The following is a 24,521-nucleotide window of genomic DNA, read 5'->3' as shown; positions in this document are numbered from 1 at the left end:
CTTCACTTTTATTTACGTTAATCTTGTAACCCGACACTTCTCCATATTCCTTCAATTTCTTATATAATTCTTTTATTGATAGTTCTGGTTCTGTTAAGTATACTATAACATCATCTGCAAATAAACTGATTTTATATTCCTTGTCTTTTATTTTTATCCCTTTTATATTATTTTCTATTCTTATCAATTCTGCCAGTGGTCCTATAGCTAACGCGAACAATAAGGGTGATAGTGGGCATCCCTGCCTTGTTGATCTGCTTAATTTAAATTGCTTTGATATATATCCATTTACTGTCACTTTCGCCAATGGCCTCTTATATAATGCTTTAATCCAATTAATATACTTCTCTGGTAAACTGAATTTTTGCAATACTTTGAATAAATAATTCCATTCTACTCTGTCAAAGGCCTTCTCTGCGTCTAAAGCAACTGCTACTGTTGGCGCTTTACTCCCTTCTACTGCATGAATTAAGTTAATAAATTTACAAATATTGTCTGTTGTCTTTTTTTGTGCGTCTATTTTTTAATAAATCCAGTTTGGTCTAGATTTACCATTTTCGGTACATACTCTGCTAATCTGTTTGCTAATAGTTTAGCTATTATCTTATAATCTGTGTTAAGTAATGATATTGGTCTATATGACGCTCGTGCGAGTGGATCTTTCCCTTGCTTTAGTATTACTGTAATTATTGCTGTTTTACATGAATCTGGTAAGCTTTGTGTTTTATCAATCTGGTTGATTACTTCCAGGAGGGGAGGAATTAATAAATCTTTAAATGTTTTATAGAATTCTATTGGGAATCCATCCTCTCCTGGTGTTTTATTATTTGGTAATTTTTTTATTATCTCTTGTATTTCTACTATTTCAAATGGTTCTGTTAATTTATTTTGTTCCTCTATTTGTAATTTTGGTAGTTCAATTTTAGTTAAAAATTCATCTATTTTCCCTTCTTTCCCTTCGTTTTCAGTTTGGTATAATTGTTTATAGAATTCTCTAAAGTTTTCCTTGATCTCCGTTGGATTATATGTGATTTGTTTGTCTTTTTTTCTTGATGCCAATACCATTTTCTTAGCTTGTTCTGTCTTAAGCTGCCATGCTAGAATTTTATGCGTTTTTTCCCCTAGTTCATAATATTTCTGTTTTGTCTTCATTATGTTCTTCTCTACCTTATATGTTTGTAGTGTTTCATATTTTATTTTTTTATCTGCCAATTCTCTTCTTTTAGTTGTATCTTCCTTCATTGCTAATTCTTTTTCTATATTTACTATTTCCCTTTCCAACTGCTCTGTTTCCTGATTATAGTCCTTCTTCATCTTGGTTACATAAGTTATTATTTGCCCTCTAATGAACGCTTTCATTGCATCCCATAGTATAAACTTATCTTTCACTGATTCCGTATTTATTTCAAAATATATTTTAATTTGACTTTCAATGAATTCTCTAAAATCCTGCCTTTTAAGTAGCATGGAGTTTAATCTCCATCGATACATTCTTGGAGGGATGTCCTCTAACTCTATTGTCAATATCAAGGGTGAATGGTCCGATAATATTCTAGCTTTATATTCTAGTTTTCTTACTCTATCTTGCATACGAGCTGATAACAAAAATAGGTCTATTCTTGAGTACGTTTTATGTCTACCCGAGTAATATGAATATTCCTTTTCATTTGGGTGTTGTTTCCTCCATATATCCAAAAGTTGCATTTCTTCCATCGATTTAATTATACATTTGGTTACTTTGTTCTTTCTGTTAATTTTTTTCCCAGTTTTGTCCATATTTGAATCCAAATTCAGGTTGAAATCCCCTCCTATTAATATGTTCCCTTGCGTATCTGCTATCTTCAAAAAATATCTTGCATAAACTTTTGATCTTCTTCGTTAGGTGAATATACATTGAATAGATTCCAAAACTCCGAATATATCTGACATTTTATCATTACATATCTTCCTCTTCTATTATTTCCTCTTCTATTTTAATTGGCACATTTTTACTAATTAATATAGCTACTCCTCTTGCTTTTGAATTATACGACGCTGCTGTTACATGTCCTACCCAATCTCTCTTTAATTTCTTGTGCTCCAATTCAGTTAAATGTGTTTCTTGCACAAATGCTATATCAATTATTTATTTTTTCAGTAAATTTAGCAGTTTCTTCCTTTTGATTTGGTTATGTATTCCGTTAATATTTAAAGTCATATAGTTCAGCATAGCCATTTCATACTTTGTTTATCTTCCCTTTCCGTTTCTCCATCATCACCTTTCCTTCTTATCCATTTCTGCTTTCTTGTTTTGAACCCTTTATAAGACAACATTTCCAAAACATCAAACATTTTCCTTATTCTCCTATTTAAAACTTCTTTAACCCCATTCTCCCCTCCCCCTCCTGAGTTGCCCTTTATCCCTTGTCGGGCAATCACATCTCTCCTCTCCATTTGGATTTGCGAATTCGCTCGCAAACGTCAACTGATTTTGTAGTGACCGTAACTCCTCCCCACCCAGCTCCCCCCAGAAAAGATTTCAATTTTCATATGTAACAAAGGTCACTCTTTTAATTCCCTCCTTATTCCCTCTATTCCCTTTCCCTCCTTTATTAATTCTTGTCTATATATTTTCCTCTAAATACGGATAGATTCATGTATACACACTATATACATACACTCATATACCCCTTTACACACATACATATAGTTCATGGTCATTTTTACTCTCATTACATGTCTTCATCTCTCTGCTTGTTTTGTAGTTGTTCTGCAAATTTCCTTGCTTCCTCTGGATCCGAGAATAGTCTTTAGTAATAACTATTTTAAGTACCACTGGGTACTTTAACATAAATTTATATCCTTTTTTCCATAAGATCGTTTTTGCTGTATTGAACTCCTTCCTCTTCTTCAGGAGTTCAAAACTTATGTGTGGATGGAAAAAAAATTTTTGACCTTTATATTCCAGTGGCTTTTTGTCTTCTCTTATTTTCTTCATTGCTTTCTCCAATATATTTTCTCTTGTTGTATATCTTAAAAATTTTACTAAAATGGATCTTGGTTTTTGCTGCGGTTGTGGTTTCGGGGCTAAAGTTCTATGTGCCCTCTCCATTTCCATTTCTTCCTGTAATTCTGATCTTCCTAGGACCCTGGGGATCCAATCTTTTATAAATTCTCTCATATTCTTGCCTTCTTCATCTTCCTTTAGGCCCACTATCTTTATATTATTTCCTCTATTATATCTATCTTCTGAGCTAACAGCTCATGTGCCACTTTAACTTTTTTATTAGATTCTTCTAATTTCTCTTTTAATTCCTCTATTTCCATTTCTACAATTGTTTCTCGTTCTTCCATATTTTCCACTCTTTTTCCTATCTCTGACATGGCCATTTCTATTTTATTCATTTTTTTTTCTGCATTCTTAATTCTTTTTTTTATCTCATTAAATTCTTGTAATTGCCATTCTTTCACTGATTCCATATATTCTTTAAAAAAAGATACATCCATTGTCTTCCCTTTCTCTTCTTCTTCCATTTCTTTCTGTTCTTCTTCTTCTTCTTCCTCTGGGTTGACCATCTGTTGTTTCCTTGTTTTCTTTTTACCCTCTTCTTTCTTGCTGTCGTTATTGTCTGTGTTCTGCACCTGCTGCTGTGTTGCAGGTGTCTCTCTCAGCTGTGGAGATCGACTGCACAGCTGCTCCCCCCTCCCGTCAGTGTGGTTTTTTTTCATGCGCATTATAAATTTTAATCTTGTACCTTTGTGTTTTTTTTTAACTTTTCGGGAGAGGGCTGGAATTCCCTGACCAGCCACTACTCCATCACGTGACTCCTCCCGCCTACATTTTGCTTGATGAAGGGCTCAAGCCCAAAGTGTGGGTTCTGTATCTTTATCTTCGCTTTATAAAGTATGCTGTTTGACCTGCTGAGTTCCTCCAGCCTTGTGTTTTTGCTGTGAAGGGCTTCTTGAGCAAGTATTAATCAAGAGAATCTGCATCTTTCTAAGTGTATTTATGCCCTGCATGTTATTTTCCTTTCTGACATCACAGTTGGTGCCTGCTGTGATTGGTATACAGCAAAGCCATCAGTTTCGTCCATGATGGGCTAACCACTTTAATGGCATGCCATGCATTTTTAATGACATCTGAATCTCAGTGACATGCATTTCTATTCCTTTGCTGATATGTAATAATAATTTGCAAACCCTGACTCGTGAAGTTACATCATGTAACTTGCCCAAATCTATCTGCTCCAGAATGATGTACCTTTAACATATTTTAATCAGGCAGGCACTTAGGACCCTATGGATAGTTCAGATTCAGATTTATTTTCAGACTACATACATGACATCACATACAATCCTGAGATTCTTTTTCCTGCAGCCAAGGCAAAATGACCACTTATTGGCAGTGCGACAAAAAAAACCTTATTGCCCCTTTTTATACAACCTACTTCTGTGGCATCATAGTAAACTTGTAGATGGTATTGCTGTCATACCAATAATCCACACAATTGTAGATGTAAAGTGAGTAGAGCAAGGGATTAAGAATGCAGTGTTGTGGTGCTCTGGTACTGATGGAGATTGTGGAGGAGATGTTCTTACCAATCCTCACTGATTGAGGTTCGGAGGTGATGATATCCAGGATCCTGTGACACAGTGGGGTGTTGACTCCTACAGATAGTTGACTATATGCTTGGTATTCCTGAAGCAAGGACTCTTTCTACATGATTTTGGATACATGCCATGTGGTTGCCCAATAGTACAGTATCTGGAAGTTTATCAGGTATATGATTTTAACAGGTTTTATTCCAGCATTTCCACCTGGCCAGATGTCCTTTAACCTTGTAATTGTGCCTGCTCCTACCATAGATAAGGTGAATGATCTTTTATGGAATCTAAAACTAGAGGAGAAAGATTTAAAGGGGGCCTGCAGGGGACACAGTTAGTGTAGCAGTTAGCACAACGCTGTTATAGCACCAGTGACCTGGGTTCAAACCCGGGTGCTGTTTCTAATGTGTTTGTACATTCTCCCCATGTATATGTGGGTTTCCTCCAGGAGCCCTGGTTTCCTCCAACTGTTCAAAAATGTACAGGGCTTGTAAGTTAATTGGGTGTAATTAGATGGCATGGGCTCATGGGCCAGATGGGCCTGTTACCATGTTGTATGTCTAAATTTAAAATGTTAATGTTTTCACGTGGAGGTTAATGTATATGTAACAAGTTGACAGAGGAAGTGGTCGAGGCAGGTACAATTACAATGCTTCAAAGACATTTAACAGATGAATAGATAGGAAACATTTGTCAACTCACTGGTATGGACAAGTTGAGCCAAAAGGTGTGTTTCCATGCTTTATGACTTTCTCTGTCAGAGAATGTGCATTTCATTGAATGAAGAGGAAAGGCTTGTTCCTTCAAGTTCCTGGAAGTGAATCGATCAGAGGATCTTTCCTGGAGCCAACATATCAAGGCAACTGTGAAGAAGGTACACCAACATCTCTACTTTCCAGGAACTCTGAGAACATTAGAATGTCATTGAATGTGCTATTAAACTTCTACCAGTGTACTGCAGAAATTCACTGACTGGTTGCAGCATAGCCTGCTTTAGAAACTCAAATGCCCAGAACACAGAAGGCTGTAGGAACCATGGAACATCACAGCACAGAAAACAGGCCCTTCAGCCCTTCTAGCCTGCATTGAATTATTGTTCTGCCTAGACCCATTGATCCGCACCCAGTCCATATCCCTCCACATCCATGTTACTGTCCAAATCTTTCCTCAATGTGAAAATTGAGCCCACATTCACCATTTCAGCTGGCACCTCATTCCACACTCCCTCCACCACTCTTTGTGAAGAAATCCTCCTAATGTTCCCCATAAACTTCTTCCCTTTCATCCTTAACCTATGTCCTCTGATTTGAAATCTCACCTTCCCTCAGTGAAAAAAGCCTACTTGCATTTCAGATTTAGATTTATTATCAAAGTACAAACACATTCAACCCTAAGATTCCTTTTTCCTGCAGGAGCGGCGGAATTACCACATAAACATGTAAACAAAGAACTGTAAACAGATAACCAATGTAAAAAAACTGACTGTGCAATACAAGGAACAAAAAAAAAATCAATAGAGTGCACGAATCCCTAAATGACTCTGACTGAATTTGTCGTTGAGGAGTCCTAGTGAATCTTCTCTGCGTTCTTTCTACCTTATTCGTGTAGTTACGTGATCAAAACTGCACACAGTACTCCAAATTTGGCCTCACCACTGACTCATGTAACTTTAGAATCAGAATCAGGATTTATTGTCACGAACAAGTCATGAAATTCGGTGTTTTGCGGTATCTTCAATCTGAGGCGCCTGCAAGCTCACACCAAGACACAAGAGAAACTTGTCCGTGAACTACTCTTTGCAGACGATGCCGCTTTAGTTGCCCATTCAGAGCCAGCTCTTCAGCGCTTGACGTCCTGTTTTGCGGAAACTGCCAAAATGTTTGGCCTGGAAGTCAGCCTGAAGAAAACTGAGGTCCTCCATCAGCCAGCTCCCCACCATGACTACCAGCCCCCCCACATCTCCATCGGGCACCCAAAACTCAAAACGGTCAACCAGTTTACCTATCTCGGCTGCACCATTTCATCGGATGCAAGGATCGACAATGAGATAGACAACAGACTCGCCAAGGCAAATAGCACCTTTGGAAGACTACACAAAAGAGTCTGGAAAAACAACCAATTGAAAAACCTCACAAAGATAAGCGTATACAGAGCCATTGTCATACCCACACTCCTGTTCGGCTCCGAATCATGGGTCCTCTACCGGCATCACCTACGGCTCCTAGAACGCTTCCGCCAGCGTTGTCTCCGCTCCATCCTCAACATTCATTGGAGTGCTTTCATCCCTAACGTCGAAGTACTCGAGATGGCAGAGGTCGACAGCATCGAGTCCACGCTGCTGAAGATCCAGCTGCGCTGGGTGGGTCACGTCTCCAGAATGGAGGACCATCGCCTTCCCAAGATCGTGTTATATGGCCAGCTCTCCACTGGCCACCGTGACAGGTGCACCAAAGAAAAGGTACAAGGACTGCCTAAAGAAATCTCTTGGTGCCTGCCACATTGACCACCGCCAGTGGGCTGATATCGCCTCAAACCGTGCATCTTGGCGCCTCACAGTTTGGCGGGCAGCAACCTCCTTTGAAGAAGACTGCAGAGCCCACCTCACTGACAAAAGGCAAAGGAGGAAAAACCCAACACCCAACCCCAACCCACCAATTTTCCCCTGCAACCGTGTCTGCCTGTCCCGCATCGGACTTGTCAGCCACAAACGAGCCTGCAGCTGACGTGGACATTTACCCCCTCCATAAATCTTCGTCCGCGAAGCCAAGCCAAAGAAGAAGATAGTGCAAGCATTGATATAACCATCTTACAACATACAAAAAGATAAAAATAATAGTGCAGTGCCTTTGATTCATTGATTATACAGGAATCTGATGGCAGCCTTTTAAAAGACATGCCTTGTGGCTTTCCTTGATGGGGTGAAGCCTGGTGCCTGCGATGATGCAGGTCGAATTAACAACCCTCTGGAGTTTATTCCTGTCCTGAGAGTTGGCGCCTCAATACCAGACAGAATGCATCCACTATACACCTGTAGAAGTTTATGAGAGACTTCAGTGACATACCGAATCTTCTCTGACACCTAGCAAAGTATAGCAGCTGGAGAGCCTTGTTTGTGATGGCATCAAAAGTAGAAGCTCTAGGACAGATCCTAGGATGTTATTACCATAATATCCCAACTCCTAGACTCCATACTTTGATCTATGAAGGCCAAAAAGCTCTTTACAACCAGAAACCTCTGCTGCCACAGATGGACCTGACCTCCAGCCTCTTGTGTTAATGATCTGCAATCTCCGTTCCCCATAGACTGACTCACGCACCAGTCCAGAACCCCGTCCCTTATTGACTGTGTCGAAAATTCACGGTCAGGACGAAGCCTGGTGATGTACAAGGCCGACTGCACGTCCTGTGTGTACGTGCGTGTGCGGACAGACCCCCGGCTGAGCTGCAGACCGCACCAAAATAGAAAGCTGCAAAGTGCGGCGCTCCACTCCTCCTCTGCACCGCTGCAACCAACTGCTTGCCACAAGGGCTTCAGCAGCCCAGCTTCGTATGCATCCCTCTGACCTGCTTCGCAAGCCTCCTCCTCCGGGCTAACTCTCTGTCAGCCGGCGGGGGGGCTGCTGGAAGGGCTCTCCCGGCTCTGCAGCGCTTGGGGAGGGGAGGAAGAGGGGCAGCTCCCGGATTGGCAGAGGGAAGCGAGCGGGGCCTCGCAGCAGCTTCCCCGGGCTTTAAACCTGTCACTTCTAAAGAAAGCCATGACAGTAACCAGGGATGATTCCCCATCACTAGCTCTGCTGCGTTGAGATCGGTGCCCGGGATCATTGATGCCCCCTTTGCAGCGGTGCAACGGTGAGCACTTTCCCATTGTCTGTGTGTGTGTGTGTGTTTGGGGGATGAGCGGCTTCCCTCGGTCAAGGGGAGCGACGGCGGGGGGGGGGGGAGGGGGGGGGTGGACGGTTTCCCTCGGTCAGAGGTTGGGGGGGGGGGGTGTTTAGAGAAGCGAACATTGAGGACACTTCTCGCAGCGGCTCCGCCAAGGCTTTGTCTGGACCCAGATCGTTCGGCGGCTTCGGACTTCACTGCAGATCACCGGGGCTTGAGGGCTGGGGTGAGTAAGACAGCGGCCGAGGGAAGGATCGGGTGTGGGGGTGGGGGGGGGGTGTGGGGAGGTGTGTGAAGGTCGTAGAGGCGTGCACCTCTGCTCACAGAATGTGGTAAAGAGCAAAGAGCTTGATGTGCAAATCATGGGTGTATAACCCCCCCCCCCCCTTTGCTTAACGATATGAGCGGTCTATCAACGGGTGTTGAAGAGAGTGCAGAGGATATTCACCAGGATGTTGCCCACTCTGAGAGAGTAAAATCAGAATGATACAGACACATCAGTATACGGAACAGACTCGATGGGCCCAATGGCTTAATTGTGCTCTCATGGTCATGAAAGTGGGGGGAAAACCACAGCCCAGAATCTACAGCTCAGATAGAGACAGTTTCACCCAAGAGTATGTGTGTAGGCTTGGCACACATCTATCTTTTTCCATCCATGTTTAACATGATCAGAACTCCCATTAAATGCCTCAGAGCAACCCCCTTGAACCACACCACACTTCATCACTAGGGAAAGAAATGTGTCCTAAAATTACTGTCTGCCCTTTCTATAACAATTTTATATAAATGCCTCCCTCTCCTTCAGTCTCCCTTCCTCCAGCTCCCCATGCCTTTCACATCCTTCTCCTGTCAAAGAGCTACCCTCTCTCCTCTATCACCTTTTTTCTCCCTGACTCTCCCACCTGTGTTCACCTGTTACCCTGTGCTCCTCCCTCTGCCCCTTTCTCCGCCTGTTTTTCCTTACACCTGAGAAAGGTCCCAGGCCCAAGACGTTGCTCCCCTTTTTGCTTTCTGTGGATGCTGCGTGAGTTTCTCCAGCATGTTTGCATACTGCCTTCGCCCCCAGCGTCTGTAGACTTTCTTGTTTAACCTATATTAATGTCCCTTTGTCTGTGAGACAGTTTTTTATGGTTGGTTTCTAGGTATCCTCAAACCCACTTGGAGAAGTTGGTCAAAACCAGAGACACAAGCTCAAAGCTGTTATCCTTGGAAATCTTTTCTCTGCGATCAATTTTTTCTTGGACATGAAAACACATAACACAGCAAAGTGTAGACACAAAGGACTTTAGTCGCTGGAATCTGGAGCAAGAGAAACTGCTGGAGGAACTTAGTGGTTCAGACAGCATCTAGACAGAAAAAGACATTTCAGGTCAAGACCCTGAATCAAGAACATACATAGAACATTACAGCACAGTACAGGCACTTTGGCCCATGATGTTGTGCAGATAGAAATCTACTCAACAAACTAAATCTTCCCTACCCTAACCATCTATTTTTCTTGTATCCATGTGCATGACTTTTAAAGTCCCTATTGTACCTGCCTCCACCACCACCACCCCTCCCTGGCATTTCAAATGTGTAAAAAAAAACTTACCCTTGACATCTACCCTAAACTTTCCTCTCCTCGCTTTGTACAGAGGTCCTCTGGTTTTTGCTACTCTCACCCTGGGAAAAAGGTGCTGGCTCTCCACCCTCTCATAAGCTCATAGACCTGTCATCCTTCTTCACTCCAAAGAGAAAATTCCCAGCTCTGTTAGCTTTGCCTCATAAGACATACTTTTCACTCCAGACAACATCCTGGTAAATATCCTCTGCGCCCTCTCCATAGCTTCCACATCCTTCCTATAATGAGGCAATCAGAACTGAACACAATATTCCAAGTGTGGTCCAACCTGTGTCAAAACATCATTTAATATCCCAGAATGTTGCAACCAAAGCCGAACCTCATCCCTTCAAGAGTCTTCTTCTTTCCTTCTCTTTGCAATGTTGTTGATTTAGGAAATAGAACAGTACAGGGACATGGCCTTCGACTGGAGATAGAACAGTAAAGTACATGGACATAGCCTTTGACTGTGCTAAACATGATGCCATGTTAACCTAAAACTGATACTCGCTCATAATATGTAACCCTGCAAATACATGTATCTATTTAGAAGCCTCTTAAACACCCGCATTGTATCTGTTTCCACCACTACTTCTGGAAGCCGTTCCAGACATCCATCACTCCCTGGGTAAAATATCATGCCCTTCTGGAAAGAAATGATCTATTGTTTTTCCTGATTCTTCCTTTAACTAATCACTCGAGTCAGATAAGGTCATTGGAATAGGCACGATTGGCGGCATTTTCAGGAATAAATTTGCCACAGGACTGATGTTGGTTACAAAGTGAAGGGAGGAAAGGTTAGGGGTAAGATTTTTACTCAGAGAGTTGTGGGTGTCTGGGATGCCTGGCAAGGTAGTGGTGGAGGTTGAAACATTAGGAGCATTTAAGATACTCTTAGAATGGCACTTGTTTTAAATAAAAAAAACAAAGGGTTACTAGGTAGGAATAGTTTTGTATTTGTTTTGGTAGGAGTATATAGGTCGGCACAACATCAAGGGCTGGAGGGCCTGTACTGTGCTGTAATGTTCTGTGTAACTCAGTTCCTCAAGTCTTGTAAATCTTTTCTGCACTCTTTCAATCTTATTGATATCTTTCCTGTGACCAAAACTGCACACAATACTCCAAATTTTGTCTCATCAAGGTCTTATACAACTTACCCAAGGGCCTGTACTGTGCTATAATGTTCCATGTAAAATAAGAAAATGAAATGAAAGCTTTCTGATCTGCTGAGTTAGCCATTAACATGTTCGCCTTCTCCCACTTTCTAGGATGCTTCTGCGGTTTGGGGTTGATTCACACAAATAAATCGTGCACAATGCCTCCGATAACCTTCCAGGATCTTCCATTAAATATCTACATGGTGATATTCGGCACTGGGATCTTTGTCTTTGTACTGAGTCTGATATTCTGCTGTTACTTTATCAGGTAATCCCCCAGCCTCCTATCAGTGTGTGTTTGTCCAAGCATGTATTTCTGGGCTCGTGAAGGTGTACTGTATTTGTGCTGATCCACAGTGGGGTCAACATTCTACCATAATTACATTCAGCCTTGTCTCTGAAGAATATGCTGTCTGCATTAATTATCTGCTGTTCAGGAAAATTATGTTGAAACTGAAAAATTGAGAAGTGTTAGTAAAAACACATGCTGGAGAAACTCAGCTGGTCAAACAGTGTATTTTATATGGCAAAGCTAAAGATACATAACCAATGTTTCAGGCTTGAGCCCTTCATCAAGGTATGAAAAAATATCAGCAGGCATCTGAACAAAATGGTTGTGGGGAGAGGAGGGGTAGGAGGAGGAACACAGTCCCACAGGCAAGAGGTAGTAGACAGATAAGGCACGCCACCAAGCAGGGAGAGGAGGGAAGGCTCTATGAATGGGGGTAAAAAGCTAGATGAAAGAAGACAAAGGGAAAGGGAAAGGAGGGACAATAGAGAGTAGAGCAGAAACTGGAGGTTGATGTTAATGCCATCCAGTTGGAGAGTGCCCAGGCGGAAAACCATATTGTTCCTCCAATTTACAGGCGGTCTTGGTGGGACAGTATACAAAGCCATTGACAGACATTGAGTATGGGAGTGGGACACAGTACTGAAATGGTTGGCCACTGGGAGATCCCTGTCTCTGAAGCAGGCAGAGTGAAGATGCTCAGCGAAGCAATCTCCCAGGCGCTAAAGAAGGCCACAAAGGGAGCACCGGGTGCAGTGAATAACTCCCGTGGATACACAAAAGAAGTTTTGCTTCACTTGAAAAGACTGTTCAGGGCCCTGAACGGTGGTGTGGGTGCTGCTCTTCCTGTGGGTTTCAGGGTTATTTTGTTATTTTTGTGGGCTCATATTCATTGTCCAAGATGTCATTCAACTAATGCTGTTGCTTTGTGGTTGGACCTAGATCCCAGTGGTGAGGAGGCAGGGTCCTGTCTCTTTAACTCCTGTCAACTATGATAGGGATTGCTTCCCCAAACTGCTCTTACATCAGCTCACTGTGGTGTCCTTGAGCATCATGTATGTGTGCTCTTAATGGCTCTGACTGCTTCTGAAAAAACTGTAACCTCTTGACTCCATGAGGGAAGATAACAATGTAACTCCCCAGGCAGGCGATATTTATATCTAGGCAGCCAAGGCAGAAAGACTCAGTACTTGAGTGGGCAGGAAATGACCATTGTGTTCATAAGGGCTGTACTGACACTACTGTTGACTTGCCAACTGCTGCATGGAACCTGGAAGAGGCTTTATGCCAAACTATGATTCGAATTACTTCCCTCGCAGGTCTTTCCTGTGTTCACTCTGGCTATTTTTGGCCATCATCTTAGTGGCTGGGTTTCGCTAACTGCTTCTGAAAGAAGTTCTCTGACCCAATGAGCTTAAACAGCAATGCATCTCCCAAGGCAGGTGATATTTATATGCCGAAGGCAGCCAGGGCAGAAAAACTCAGGACAGGAAATCAGGAAGGGGTGCCTTTGACAGCTGCTGTTAACTTCCTGAATGCTGTTGAACCTCTATGAGACATCAGGTATATGGAAGTAAGTCATCTTTGCACTCAGCATTGCTCTTGTAAGCTTATTCAAGATCCAAAAGCCCACATTCACAGTGCCTTTACTAGTCCCAGAGCTGGATGCCATTTCCAACATATTCCATCTGCCATTTTTCAACCCATTTAGAATTTAATGCAGACAAGTGTGGAATGTTGCATTTTGAAAGGACAAACCAAGGTAGGACATACACAGTAAATGGTAGGGCACTGAGGAGTGCAGAAGAACAGAGTGATTTGGGATGCAGATACACAATTCCCTGAAAGTGGCATCACAGGGAGATGGGGTGATAAAGAGAGCTGTTGGCATATTGGCCTTCATAAATCAAAGCATTGAGTAAAGAAGATGGGATGTTATGGTAAAGTTGCATGACACATCGGTGAGGCCAAATTTGGAGTATTGTGTGCTGTTTTGGTCACCTAACTATAGGAAAGATATCAATAAAATTGAAAGAATGCAGAAAATATTTACTAGGGTGTCACCTGGACTTAAAGAACTGAGTTACAGGGAAAGGTTAAACAGGTTAGGTCTTTATTCCCTGGAGCTTTGGAGAATGAGGGGAGATTTGATAGAGGTACACAAAATTATGAGGGGTACAGACAGAGTAAATGCAAGTAGGCTTTTTCCTCTCCAGTTACGTGAGATACAAACTAGAAGGCATGGGTTAAGGCTGAAAGTGGGAAACTTTAGGGGAAACATTGAGGAGAACTTCGGCACACAGTGGGAGTGTGGAATGAGCTGCCAGGTGAATGTAGTCTCAATTTTCACATTTAAGAAAAATTTGGACAAGCACATGAATGGAAGGTGTAGGTCAGTGGGACGAGGCAGAATAATAGTTTGACGTAGACTAGAAGGGCCAAAGGGCCTGTTTTCTGTGCTGTAATGTTCTATGAGGTTTCATCATAATGTTTCATGAGGGTGTGCATCACTTCAATCAGGGAGATCATGTTGAGGGACGCTCCAGGAGTAAAAAAAATAGTTTACATTCTAGACTTTGTAAAGTAGGTATAGTACTTAAATCCCAAAAGCAAAAGAAAAGGATTTTAATTAATATAAAATATTAATCATGGCTTGGAGCCAGCACTCCTGCCCCCAGGTCAGAAACGTGGGTTTAAATCCCACGACTGAGAGTTGACAGATTTGACGGAATTGTCAGCACCCAAATGAATTGAGTACAAAAGGCCTGTCTTTCTATCAGGTGGGCTTCAGGGGTGGAACTATTTCAAATAAACATCTTGGGTCATATTTAAATAAACATCATTAACTGATTATCCTTGCCTTTCAAAGGAGTTTGCTATTCATTGACAATTTTCCTACATTACCACAAGGATTACACTTCAAAAAAGTACTTAGTTGCCCATAGTTTGGTGAGTCAGGGTTATGAAAATTACTATGCAGTTTTGACTTTTATCTAGAACTAGACAAGAACTTAATTTGGAACATCTGATGGAAATAAAATCACTTACTGGCCTCATTGTAACAGTGTGCCAAGAATTTGCCCTTTCATTCCAATGTAGCATTCTTCCACTTCAAAAAGGTCTTGTAGATGTTAGCGGTTGAATACTTCAGTTCTGGGTACTGTAGAAAACCTGGAATGTAGCAGAATTCAAATCAAAAGAGTTAATGTGTTTACATGGAAATGGTTTCCAGCAGCATTTAATATAGCTCACGCCAAAAGAAAGATCTTGTTTTATGTACAAATGGTTGTTGGAAGATGGTATTCCTAACGAGGAAAGGTGCTGGAAGTAGAATCCAAAGTGGTTTTGGAAGGTGTGAACAACTGAAGAGGCAAAATTGGAAGTGTTGGAAGGGTCAGGAGACATTTCAGAAACGGGGCCAGAGCAGGTCAAAGGGGTTCAGTCCCTGAACATTGATCCACTGATGCTGAGTTCCTCCAGAGATTCATTGCTGCTTCTCTCTTCACCCAGCGACAGCTCCTATTAGCACAGTGATTTTCACTGACTGTATATTTAGATAAGACGACATTTGAAGCACCCTATAAGGCAAATGCAAAAACAGCGACCTTAAAATGCTACTCAAAATACCACATGATTGGTTCCTTAACCCACTCAGACCCCACCCTATAACAAATTTTTAAGCTACCGGTATATTAAATGGTGGTGTTAAACCAATAAAAGAATTGTAAAATTAAAAAAAGCACATCACACACATTTAAAATCCTTGAAAATCACTGACTTCATCATCTGAGGCAAAGAACTCAGCGAGCACATCCGGAGTCTCACTGTTTACACGTGGGTCCCAGTCTGAATCTGATGAGTTGTCTTTGGCTTCGTCGTCAGTGTCCCACAATAAACCATATTCCGCACCATCCATTGCACTAGAGCAGGGGTGTCAAACTCAAATTCACAGAGGGCCAAAATTAAAAACTTGGACTAAGTCGTGGGCCAAATTAAATATTTATTGAAAATTTTGAACAACATCTGCATGTTTTCTCTTCTTTCAACATATGTAATGTTAAACTTTTTCTTATTAAAATAAATGTTTAATAATAGTTTTGGATAAACTCTTACCAGAAGAAGCATTAACAAATGAGAAATAAAATATTCAATAAATAATATTTCTCTATAGCCTTTAAGCTCCTTTTAAATGTATTTTTTTTCACAAGCCAACAAGTCAAAAAAAAACAACTCGCTTCAATGAAAATCCAATCTTTCAACTATGAAGAGTCCAAAGTTAACCAAAGAAAATATTAATCCAAGCTTAGCTTGCTACACTGTGATTTACTCTGATGCACCTGGGTCTAAATCAGATACTTGGCATCTCTTCTTAGATGCAAGTTCATCAAACTCTGGGGTCAGAGTCTACCTCCCATCTGTCTTGAAAGGTCCTGTTTTCTGTCTTTCGTTTGGCCATTTTCCGTAAGGGGTTTATTACATGTGAGTTGGGCGACAGGTTGCAGATGCTAATGAAAGTAAAGAGAGGAGGCGGGGGCGATTAGCGGGCTGACGGGCCGGCGCCAACGCATTAGCAAAGCATTCTGGGATTTGTAGTATTAGCTGTGCATGCGCTATACTGGCGCAGCAGCCAGTGGGCCAGCTCTAATACATATTTGATATGATCTTGCGGGACAAATATAATTATATCACGGGCCAAATTTGGCCCACGGGCCTGAGTTTGACATGTGTGCACTAGAAATTTTTATCTTAACATTTTCTTCATAATTTCTTTGTTTTGCTGGTAGCTTCATGATAACAATTGGATTAAAAAAAAATGTTGGGATTCGTCTCATACCACCGATATGAGATTCAGACGAAAATTGGGGTCTCATCTTATCTGAAGGTCGCCTTATCCACCGAAAATATTTCTTGTGGGCTTCACAAGTGAATTTGACACCTATTCGGATAAATAAATATTGGGGCAACAATCCAAAAACTTGGAGAAGTGGTGATTCGACAGTGTGATGAAACTGGGATTTCGGAAGGGAATTTTGGAGACCGTAAGCCACTCAGTTGTCAGCAACGAGGGTGATGCTCAAGAGGCAGGACCACGAGAAACCCAAGAACCTTGGTCGAAAGTCTGCAGATGCAGGGGCTGAGTGCCACACAAATGTGCTGGATAGACTCAGCAGGTCAAGCAGCATCTACAGGTTACCAACGGTTTTGGGCCTGAACCCTTCATCAAGGGTATGAGCAAAAAAAAAATCAGGCAGGTCCCTTAATAAAGAAGTGGGGGGAGGGGGGGGGGAGGAGAAGAGGGAGGAATGAGCAACGAGAAGAGCACAGGTTAGCAAGTAAAAGGCCATAGGTGGATGCCGGTGGGAGTGTAGAAGAAAAAAAGCTGAGGAGTGATATGGAGAGGGGGTAGCTCTCTGATAGGAAAAGGAAGGGAAGGAGGTAAGGAGATAGAGGAATTAAGAAAGAGAAAGACATGGGGGAGAGGTTTAATGGAAATTGGAGGTCGATACCATCTGGTTGGAGAGTTCCAAGACAGGAATGTAATTAAAAACTCACTGCGGGAGAACCTCAGCAGGTCACGCCGTGTACTTTATGTAGCAAAGATAAAGATACGTAACCAACATTTTGAGCTTGAGCCCTTCATCAAGGTCTGGAAAAATCTAGGCAGGCACCCAAACATAATGGTGGGGTGGGTAACCTATAGGCAGGAGGTAAAGGTGGATAAGGGAGGGAGGGCACACCAGCAAATGGGGGAGGGGGGATGGTTCAGTGAATGGAGAGGGAAGGGGGTGGAGAGTGGAGGAAAGGAGACAGAGGGATGAGGAAGGGAGGGAGAATGAAGAGTAGGTTGGCAGAAACTGGAGAAGTCGCTGTTAATACCATCCAGTTGGAGAGCAGAAAATCAGAATTTATTGTCATGAACAGGTCATGAAATTCAGTGTTTTGTGGCAGCGTCACAGTGTAAATATTCATATAACCATCTTACAACTTTACTACATTAAAAAAAAATAGTGCACGAAAATTAAGACAGTGTTCATAAATTATTCAGGAATCTGATGGCAGAGGGGAAGAAGCTGTCCTTGTGTCACTGAGTGCTTGTCTTCAGGCTCCTGTACCTTTTTTCCCGATGGTAGTCAAGTGAAGAGGGCATGGCGTGGGTGATGGGGGTCCTTGAGGATAGAGGCTGCTTTTTTAAGACACCACCTCATGTAGATGTCCTAGATGGAGTGAAGTCTGGTGCCTGTAATGTCGCAGGCCGAGTTAACAACCCTCTGGAGTTTATTCTTGTCCTGAGAGTTGATGCCTCCATACCAGGCAGTAATGCAACAGCCAGAAGGTTCTGCACAGTACACCTGTAGAAGTTTACGAGAGTCTTCAGTGACAAACTGAATCTCTTCAGACACCTCACAAAATATAGCCGCTGACGAGCCTTCTTTGTGATTGTATCAATGTGGAGGCTCCAGGACAGATACTTGGAGATGTTGACACCCAGGAATTTGAAGTTCTTGACCCTCTCCACTGCTGAGCCCTCATTGAGGACTGGTACGTCAATTGTGTTGCTCCTCCAATTTACGGGTAGTCTAACAGTATGTAAGGCCATGGAACGACATATGAGGATAGGAGTGGGGCGTGGAATTGAAGTAGTTGGCTACTGGGAGATCCCTGTCACTGTTGCGGACAGAGCAAAGGTGCTCAGTGAAGTGATCTCCCAGTCCTTGTCCTGTCTCTCTGATGTAAAGAAGCCCACAGCAGCAGATGACTCCCGCAGATATGATCATAAGTGAAGTGTTGCTTCACTGGAAAGGACTGTTTGGGGTCCCAAATGGTGGTGAGAGAGGAGGTGTGGGTGCAGGTGTGGCACTTCCTGCAGATGCAAGGGATAGCAAGGGATGAGTGGAGAAGGGAGTCATGGAGGGAATGGACCCAGAGGGGAAGAGGTGGGATCATGTTGTTGGTAGTGGAAATTATGGTGGATAGTGTGTTGGATGTGGAGACTCATAGGGTAGTAGATGAAAACAAGGGACATCCTTGGTTTGTTATGTAAGACCTTCTCTTGGGAACAGAGACAGTAGAGACGGAGAAATTGGTAGAAAGAAATAGAATCCTTGCAGGGGGGATGGATGTGTCAAAGTATAGTTGAGGTAGTTGTGGTAGTTAGTGGTTATAGTGGTTGTGTTCCGCCACACCCCATTGCCACTCAGACATATCCAGCCATGGTCTCATGTATTACCAAACCACAGTTCGGTAATGGGGTGCGAAATTAAAATAGTTGGCTACTGGGAGGACCTTGCTGTTGCAGTGGACAGAATGAATGTACTCAATGAAGCAATCTCCCAGTCTGCGTCCAGTCTCACTGATGTAGAGGAGGCCACATCGGAAGCACCGGATGCAGCAAATGACCCCTACCAAATGGTAGGATCTCAGGTTTACTGTCAGAGTACATTCGTGACATCACATGCAAGTCTGAGTTTCTTTTTCCTGTGGGCAAGGCAGGATTACCACTTATTGGTAGAGCAAATAAAACTGTAGACATGTAAAAAGATAAAGAACTGTAAACAGATAACAAAATGTAAACAAACTGATTGTGCAATACAGAGAGAATTTTTAAAAAATCGATGAAGTGCAAAAGTGAAGGTCCTTAAATGAGTCCGTGATTGAGTTTGATGTTGAGGAGTCTGGTGGTGGAGGGGTAGCAGCTGTTCCTGAACCTGGTGGTGTGAGTCTTGTGGCACCTAGACCTCTTTCCTGATGGTAGCAGTGAGAACAGAGAACTGTGCTGAGTGGTGTGGATCCTTGATAATGCTGCTCTTTGACAGCAGCATTCCCCATAGATTTTCTTGATAGTGGGGAGGGTTTTGCCTGTGATGTCCTGGACTAACTTTTGGAGGGCTTTACGCTCAGGAGCATTAGTGTCCTCACATCAGACCATCATACCAAACATCCACAAACTCCTGAGGAAGTAGAGGTGTTTTACTTGACAAAACTGTTTGGGGCTATAAATGGTGGTGAGAGAGGAGGTGTGGGCGCAAGTGTAGCTGGAAGCTTGCAGAGCTGTACGAAGGTGCAACTATGGAGGGTTTTGACAATATCTGTCTCACCTTTCTGAAAGTAGGGGTTTGGTCCTGATATCTTTGTCACATTAGTTATGTCTGGTGCTTATAAAATTGGAAGAGAGTGGGCACAGGTGAGGTGTGAGAAAATCAGTGAGAGAGTTTCAAGTTAAGTTCTAGGTCAGGATCAACAATGATTCATAGAAGCTCATAAGGAGCGGCACATTTGGCATAGTGATTAGCGCAACACTTTTACAGCACCACCGATCGGGACCAGGGTCCTAATCTCGTACTGTCTGTAAGGAGTTTGTACGTGTCTCCCTGTGTCTACGTGGGTTTTGCCTGGGGGCTCCGGTTTCCTCCCACCATTCGAAATGTACCAGGGGTGTAGGTTAATTGGGTTCAAATTGGGTGGCATGCTGAAATGGCCTGTTACCGTGCTGTATGTCTAAATTTAAAAAAGAAAATCACACCACGGTGCTGCTAATTCTGCTGTTCCTTGGGAATAGAGTGAAGCAGGAAAGTCCGCAGATGCTGGAACCAAGTGCAAAACACAAGTGTGCTGGAGAAACTTAGAAAGGTCATGTAGCATGCACCATCAAATGCACAAGAAATCAAGAGCAGGGCCCTTTGAATCTGCCCTTCCCTTCAATATGATCAGTGCAAGCCTGAAATCCATAACCTTCAATTCTTCAATTTTTTTTCTCAAATATTTATCTATCTCTGCCTTCAATATTTCCAATCACCCAGCCTCTGAGACCCTTGGTGGAGAATCCCAGAGATTCACTTTATTTAGCAAAGATAAAGATAGATAACCAATATTTCGGGCCTGAGCCCTTCATCAAAGTATGAAAAAATTGTCACAGGCCCCTGAACCTAATCGTGGGGTGGAGGGACAGTGGGAGGAGCAAGGTCTCAAAGGCGGGAGGTAATAGGTGAATAAGGGAGGAAGGGCACACCAGCACACAGGAGGAGGAGTGGATGGCTCTGTGAATGGGAGGGAAGAGGGGATGGAGAGCAGGGGGAAAACAAGACAAAAGGAAAGTGAAGGGAGGGAGAACAGAGAGTAGGCTAGCAATCAATGTATGCAAAATGGTATCGGGAGAGGGGATATCTTTATCTTTGCTATATATATAAAACTCGTTAAGTTTCATTTCAGGACACTTTTGGATTATTGCTTTTTTTTACTTTGTATTGCACAGTTGATTTGTTTACAGTTTTTTAAAAATCTTTTTACATTTCTTTATTTGTTTACATGTGTACGTTGAGTACAGTTATTTTTCCTCACCTGCAGGAAAAAGAATCTCAGGGCTGTGTGTGATGTCACATATGTACTCTGGCAATAAATCTGAAATCTAAAGTATACCATTTGACCTGCTGAGTGTCTGCTTTACCCCAGGGATTCACGGCCATCTCGAGGGAAGAAATCGCCGTACGATTTACACGATTGCCCTTTACTTTGTGCCTGCAATATCACTGTCACCTGGCTCTTGCATAAGCAGTTGTACGTCGGTCTGTTCTTTTTCTTCTTCTCAGGGTCATTGTACTTCCTGTGTGTCGCCTGGGAATGTGATGTGCAGGCTTGTCAAGGAAATCAACTTCCCGAGGCAAACAATTGGGCTTAATGTAGGGCTATTTTTGGCTCCATGGGCAGAAGGTTGAAAATTGTTTATTTTGTACTTAAAGCTCCACAAATATACTTTATTCCCAATAATTTAATTAATATAAAACTGTTCAAGACATTTTATATTCATAGAGTCAGTCATATCTATACATTCTCATCAATGTATATTTTACAATGTTCTTTCAATACCCTGTTACCTCCACTGTGGCACCTTGTCATTTCTACACATACCTTGTCCAGAAAAATATTTTTTTACAAACAAGAACACCATTCAAGTCTTTTTACGCTCATAACGTCAGTGATATCAATTCATTCTCTTCAACCTCATACAGAAGTAAATGAATCCCTGAAAAGTAAATTACAATGGTGTTTGCAAATGCATGGATGTAACTACAGCACCTTCACATACACGTGAGCAAAGTTCATGTAAAACTCTTTGTAGAGCGCGTTGAAAGAACCAAAGACTTGTTGATCCAAACCAAGGCTTTTATTAATTCTCAACCAGTCCAGAATGACCTGGTCTGGCTAGGAGCAATCCTTTAAGACCTGCCAGTAGGCATGGCTATGCTCTCAGCCAATCACAGTCATCCTGCACTACAATCTGTACATATACACATTGGTGATAGAATCTGTACTATCACACTCGAGAAATGGATATCAGCGGAGATGGTGGAGGCACGGTTATCTAGAATTTCTTCTTTATTGAACTTTCCACAGATGGAAGAGGGCTGTCGGTTCTCCAAGATTCAGGGTCCAATGACTGTGTCAACGTGTAATTTTAATAGCGCTGATTGACTGGAAGCTTCAAGATTCCTTTATTATCACGTAATAAAGAATGTTACACAGAATCTCCTTTCGCCTGCCATGAGGCAGGCAGATTTGCCATCAGCAGAAACTGTCTGAAGTCAGAGAAAGAGAAGCAAAAAGAGAGGGTCCTCGAGTGTCCTTGGATTTGCCGCCAGCAGCAGCCCCTGTAGCCATCCAGAGACCATCAGCAATCTGAGCTCCAGATCCGAACCTCTGCCACGATCAGGAAACTTTCAGCGCCCTCGGCACTCTCTAGCGTCCCGCTTCCAGTGCCTGGTACCCTTTCCGCCAGTCTCGAGCAGTCCACAGCCTCCGCGGGTTCCTCACCTCAAGTTGCCAACAGCCCGCCGCCAATGTGTTCTTCAGTCGCAGAACCCCTCACCAGTCCGCTGCCACAGTCACCATTCTGTGGGTCGTCTCCCCTGCCTCTCCTCAAATAGAAGATGTTCTTCCCATTTGCTTCCCCAGAGTCTGCAACCCCTCGTGGCTGCTACTGATCACAGGTGCCGCCCTATTGGGTTCAGACCCCGTGGTTACAGTCATGGTGAGTCGTTGGACCCCAAGGGAGCGATGTGTCTCCACTCCCTGCTCTTTGCGGGTCTGCACCAGCAACAGCGCTGCCGTTGCAGCAGTTCCGACAGCACCGCCATTTTCCAATTAGGTGTCAGAAGAGTTTCATGTCAAATAATACCAACTTGATTTCTCCCCATAGGGTAACCCCCTCAGCTCCAGAATCAACCTGTGGAGCCTCCTCTGCATTGCCTCCAAAGCCAGTACAGTAAAACCCCCAGTGTTCAGCACTTTCAGGGATTTGTAGATGCTGGAAATGCAAATTTTCCGGTTGCTTGAGACTCACTCTTGCAAGGCCTAACTAATAGACCAGCATTAAGAATAAACAGTTTAAAAGACAAAAGATGTAATTTGCCTCATGCAGCCCGCTCGATTGCTGTGTTCGAACAGCGTCTTCCCTTTCTTTATTGCTTGCTTAGTGTTTCTTATGTTCCTTTTTAAAGCTTTCCAAATTTTCCATTATTCTTGGTGACTTCATATGCATGAGCTTTTAGTTTGATGCCCTTCCTTTTAGTTCCTTAATTATCCAAGGCTGGCTCTCCCCACCCTTACTGTCCTTGTTTTGATTGCAATATACTTTTGCTGAGCACGTGAAAAATCTCTTTGAAGGTCCTCCACTGATCCTCCATACAGCCTGTATTCCCAGAGTACGCCAGCCAACTCCTCTCAGTGGTGTCTCTCTCCCCAGTTTCTTCCTCAAAAGGTTTGGAGGCCCCACTCTCATTCTTTCAAACTCACCTCAAGCTTTCACTATGCCTCAGACTTTAAACTCAAACTTCCATTCATGCTTTTTTTGAAACTCTAAACAAATCTATTCTGATTTGCTCTTGGCACTCTCCGCCAAGTTCCTTCTGCCACTTTCCGAAGTTCTGTTCGCCTACATTGACTCCTCAGTGCAGAAATTGAAAATGCTCATCACTCATTCAAAACCCTTATGGTCTCCTCCCTATGAGGTTTTGCCTCATAACCTCACCTCGAACATTCAATTTTGCTAACTCTGGCTTCCAGGTCCAACGTTCTCACCTTTTGCAACACACAAGGTTACTGGTAAAACTCAGGGGGATTAGGCAGCATCTGTGGAAGGCAACAGGTAGACATTGTGTTGGGATGTAATTCTTCATCAGGAATAGCAAGAAAATGGCAGAAGTCTGGGTTACAGCCCAAGATACTGACTGTTTATCACCTTCTATGGATGCAGTCTGAACTGCTGAGTTCCACCAACACTGTGTGTTGTTCCAGTTCACCAGCATCTGCTGACTAGTGGTCATCTGCAGGAATTTGTTCTGGGACCCCTGCTCTTTGTAATTTTAAGAATTGATCTGGATAAAGAAATGCAGGGGAGACTCGGTGAGTTTGCAGATGACATGAAGGTTGGAAGTGTGTGGATAGTGGGTTACAACAGACATAGACAGAATGCAGACTGGATGGAGAAGTGGCAGATGGAGTTCAATTCAGATAAGTGTGAGGTGATGGATTTTGGAAGGTCGAACTTGAAGGTGGAGTACATGGTTAATGGCAGGATTCTTAACAGTGTAGAAAAACAGAGGGATCTTGGGGTCCAAATCCATAACTCTCTCGAGGTTGCGCAGATTGGTAGGGCAGTTAAGAAGGCCTGTGATATGCTGGGTTTCATTGGTCAGGGGACTGAGTCCAAAAGTTGTGAGGTAATGTTGCAGCTCTGTAAATCTCTAGTTTGACCACACTTGGAGTATTGTGTTCAGTTCTAGTCACCTCATTACAGGAAGGGTGTGGAAGCTATGGAGAGGTTGCAGAGAAGATTTACCAGGATGTTGCTGGATTGGAGAATATATTTCATGAGGCAAGTTTAGCAGAGCTGGGGCTTTTCTCTTTGGAGCGAAGAAAGCTGAGAGGTGACTTAATAGAGGTCTACAAGATCATAAGAGGGTGGACAGCCAGCACCTCTTCCCCAAGATGACAATAGCAAATACCAGAG

At 42.9% G+C, this 24,521-nt stretch overlaps 1 protein-coding gene across 4 annotated transcripts in view; it reads left to right on the top strand.

Annotated features, from left to right (window-relative positions):
- Window positions 1-7,810: 7,810 nt before the first annotated feature.
- The window catches only part of rnf122 (ring finger protein 122), a 35,178-nt gene continuing 18,467 nt past the window's right edge, over window positions 7,811-24,521 (top strand). The window contains exons 1-2 of one of the 4 annotated variants that reach the window (XM_069917760.1): window positions 7,811-8,433; window positions 11,341-11,497. In XM_069917760.1, the coding sequence (XP_069773861.1) occupies window positions 8,409-8,433; window positions 11,341-11,497 (182 nt within the window). In that variant the 5' untranslated portion in view covers window positions 7,811-8,408. Of the gene's footprint in view, window positions 8,434-8,588; window positions 8,693-9,616; window positions 9,839-11,340; window positions 11,498-24,521 lie in introns of those variants that run through there. The other 3 variants (XM_069917758.1, XM_069917761.1, XM_069917759.1) reach the window with 3 other exon arrangements.

Source organism: Narcine bancroftii, chromosome 2 (genome assembly GCF_036971445.1).
Source record: "Narcine bancroftii isolate sNarBan1 chromosome 2, sNarBan1.hap1, whole genome shotgun sequence".
Classification (NCBI taxonomy): Eukaryota; Metazoa; Chordata; class Chondrichthyes; order Torpediniformes; family Narcinidae; genus Narcine; species Narcine bancroftii.
Note: the sequence above shows the minus strand (reverse complement) of the source record. Positions and strands in the feature narration are given on the sequence as shown.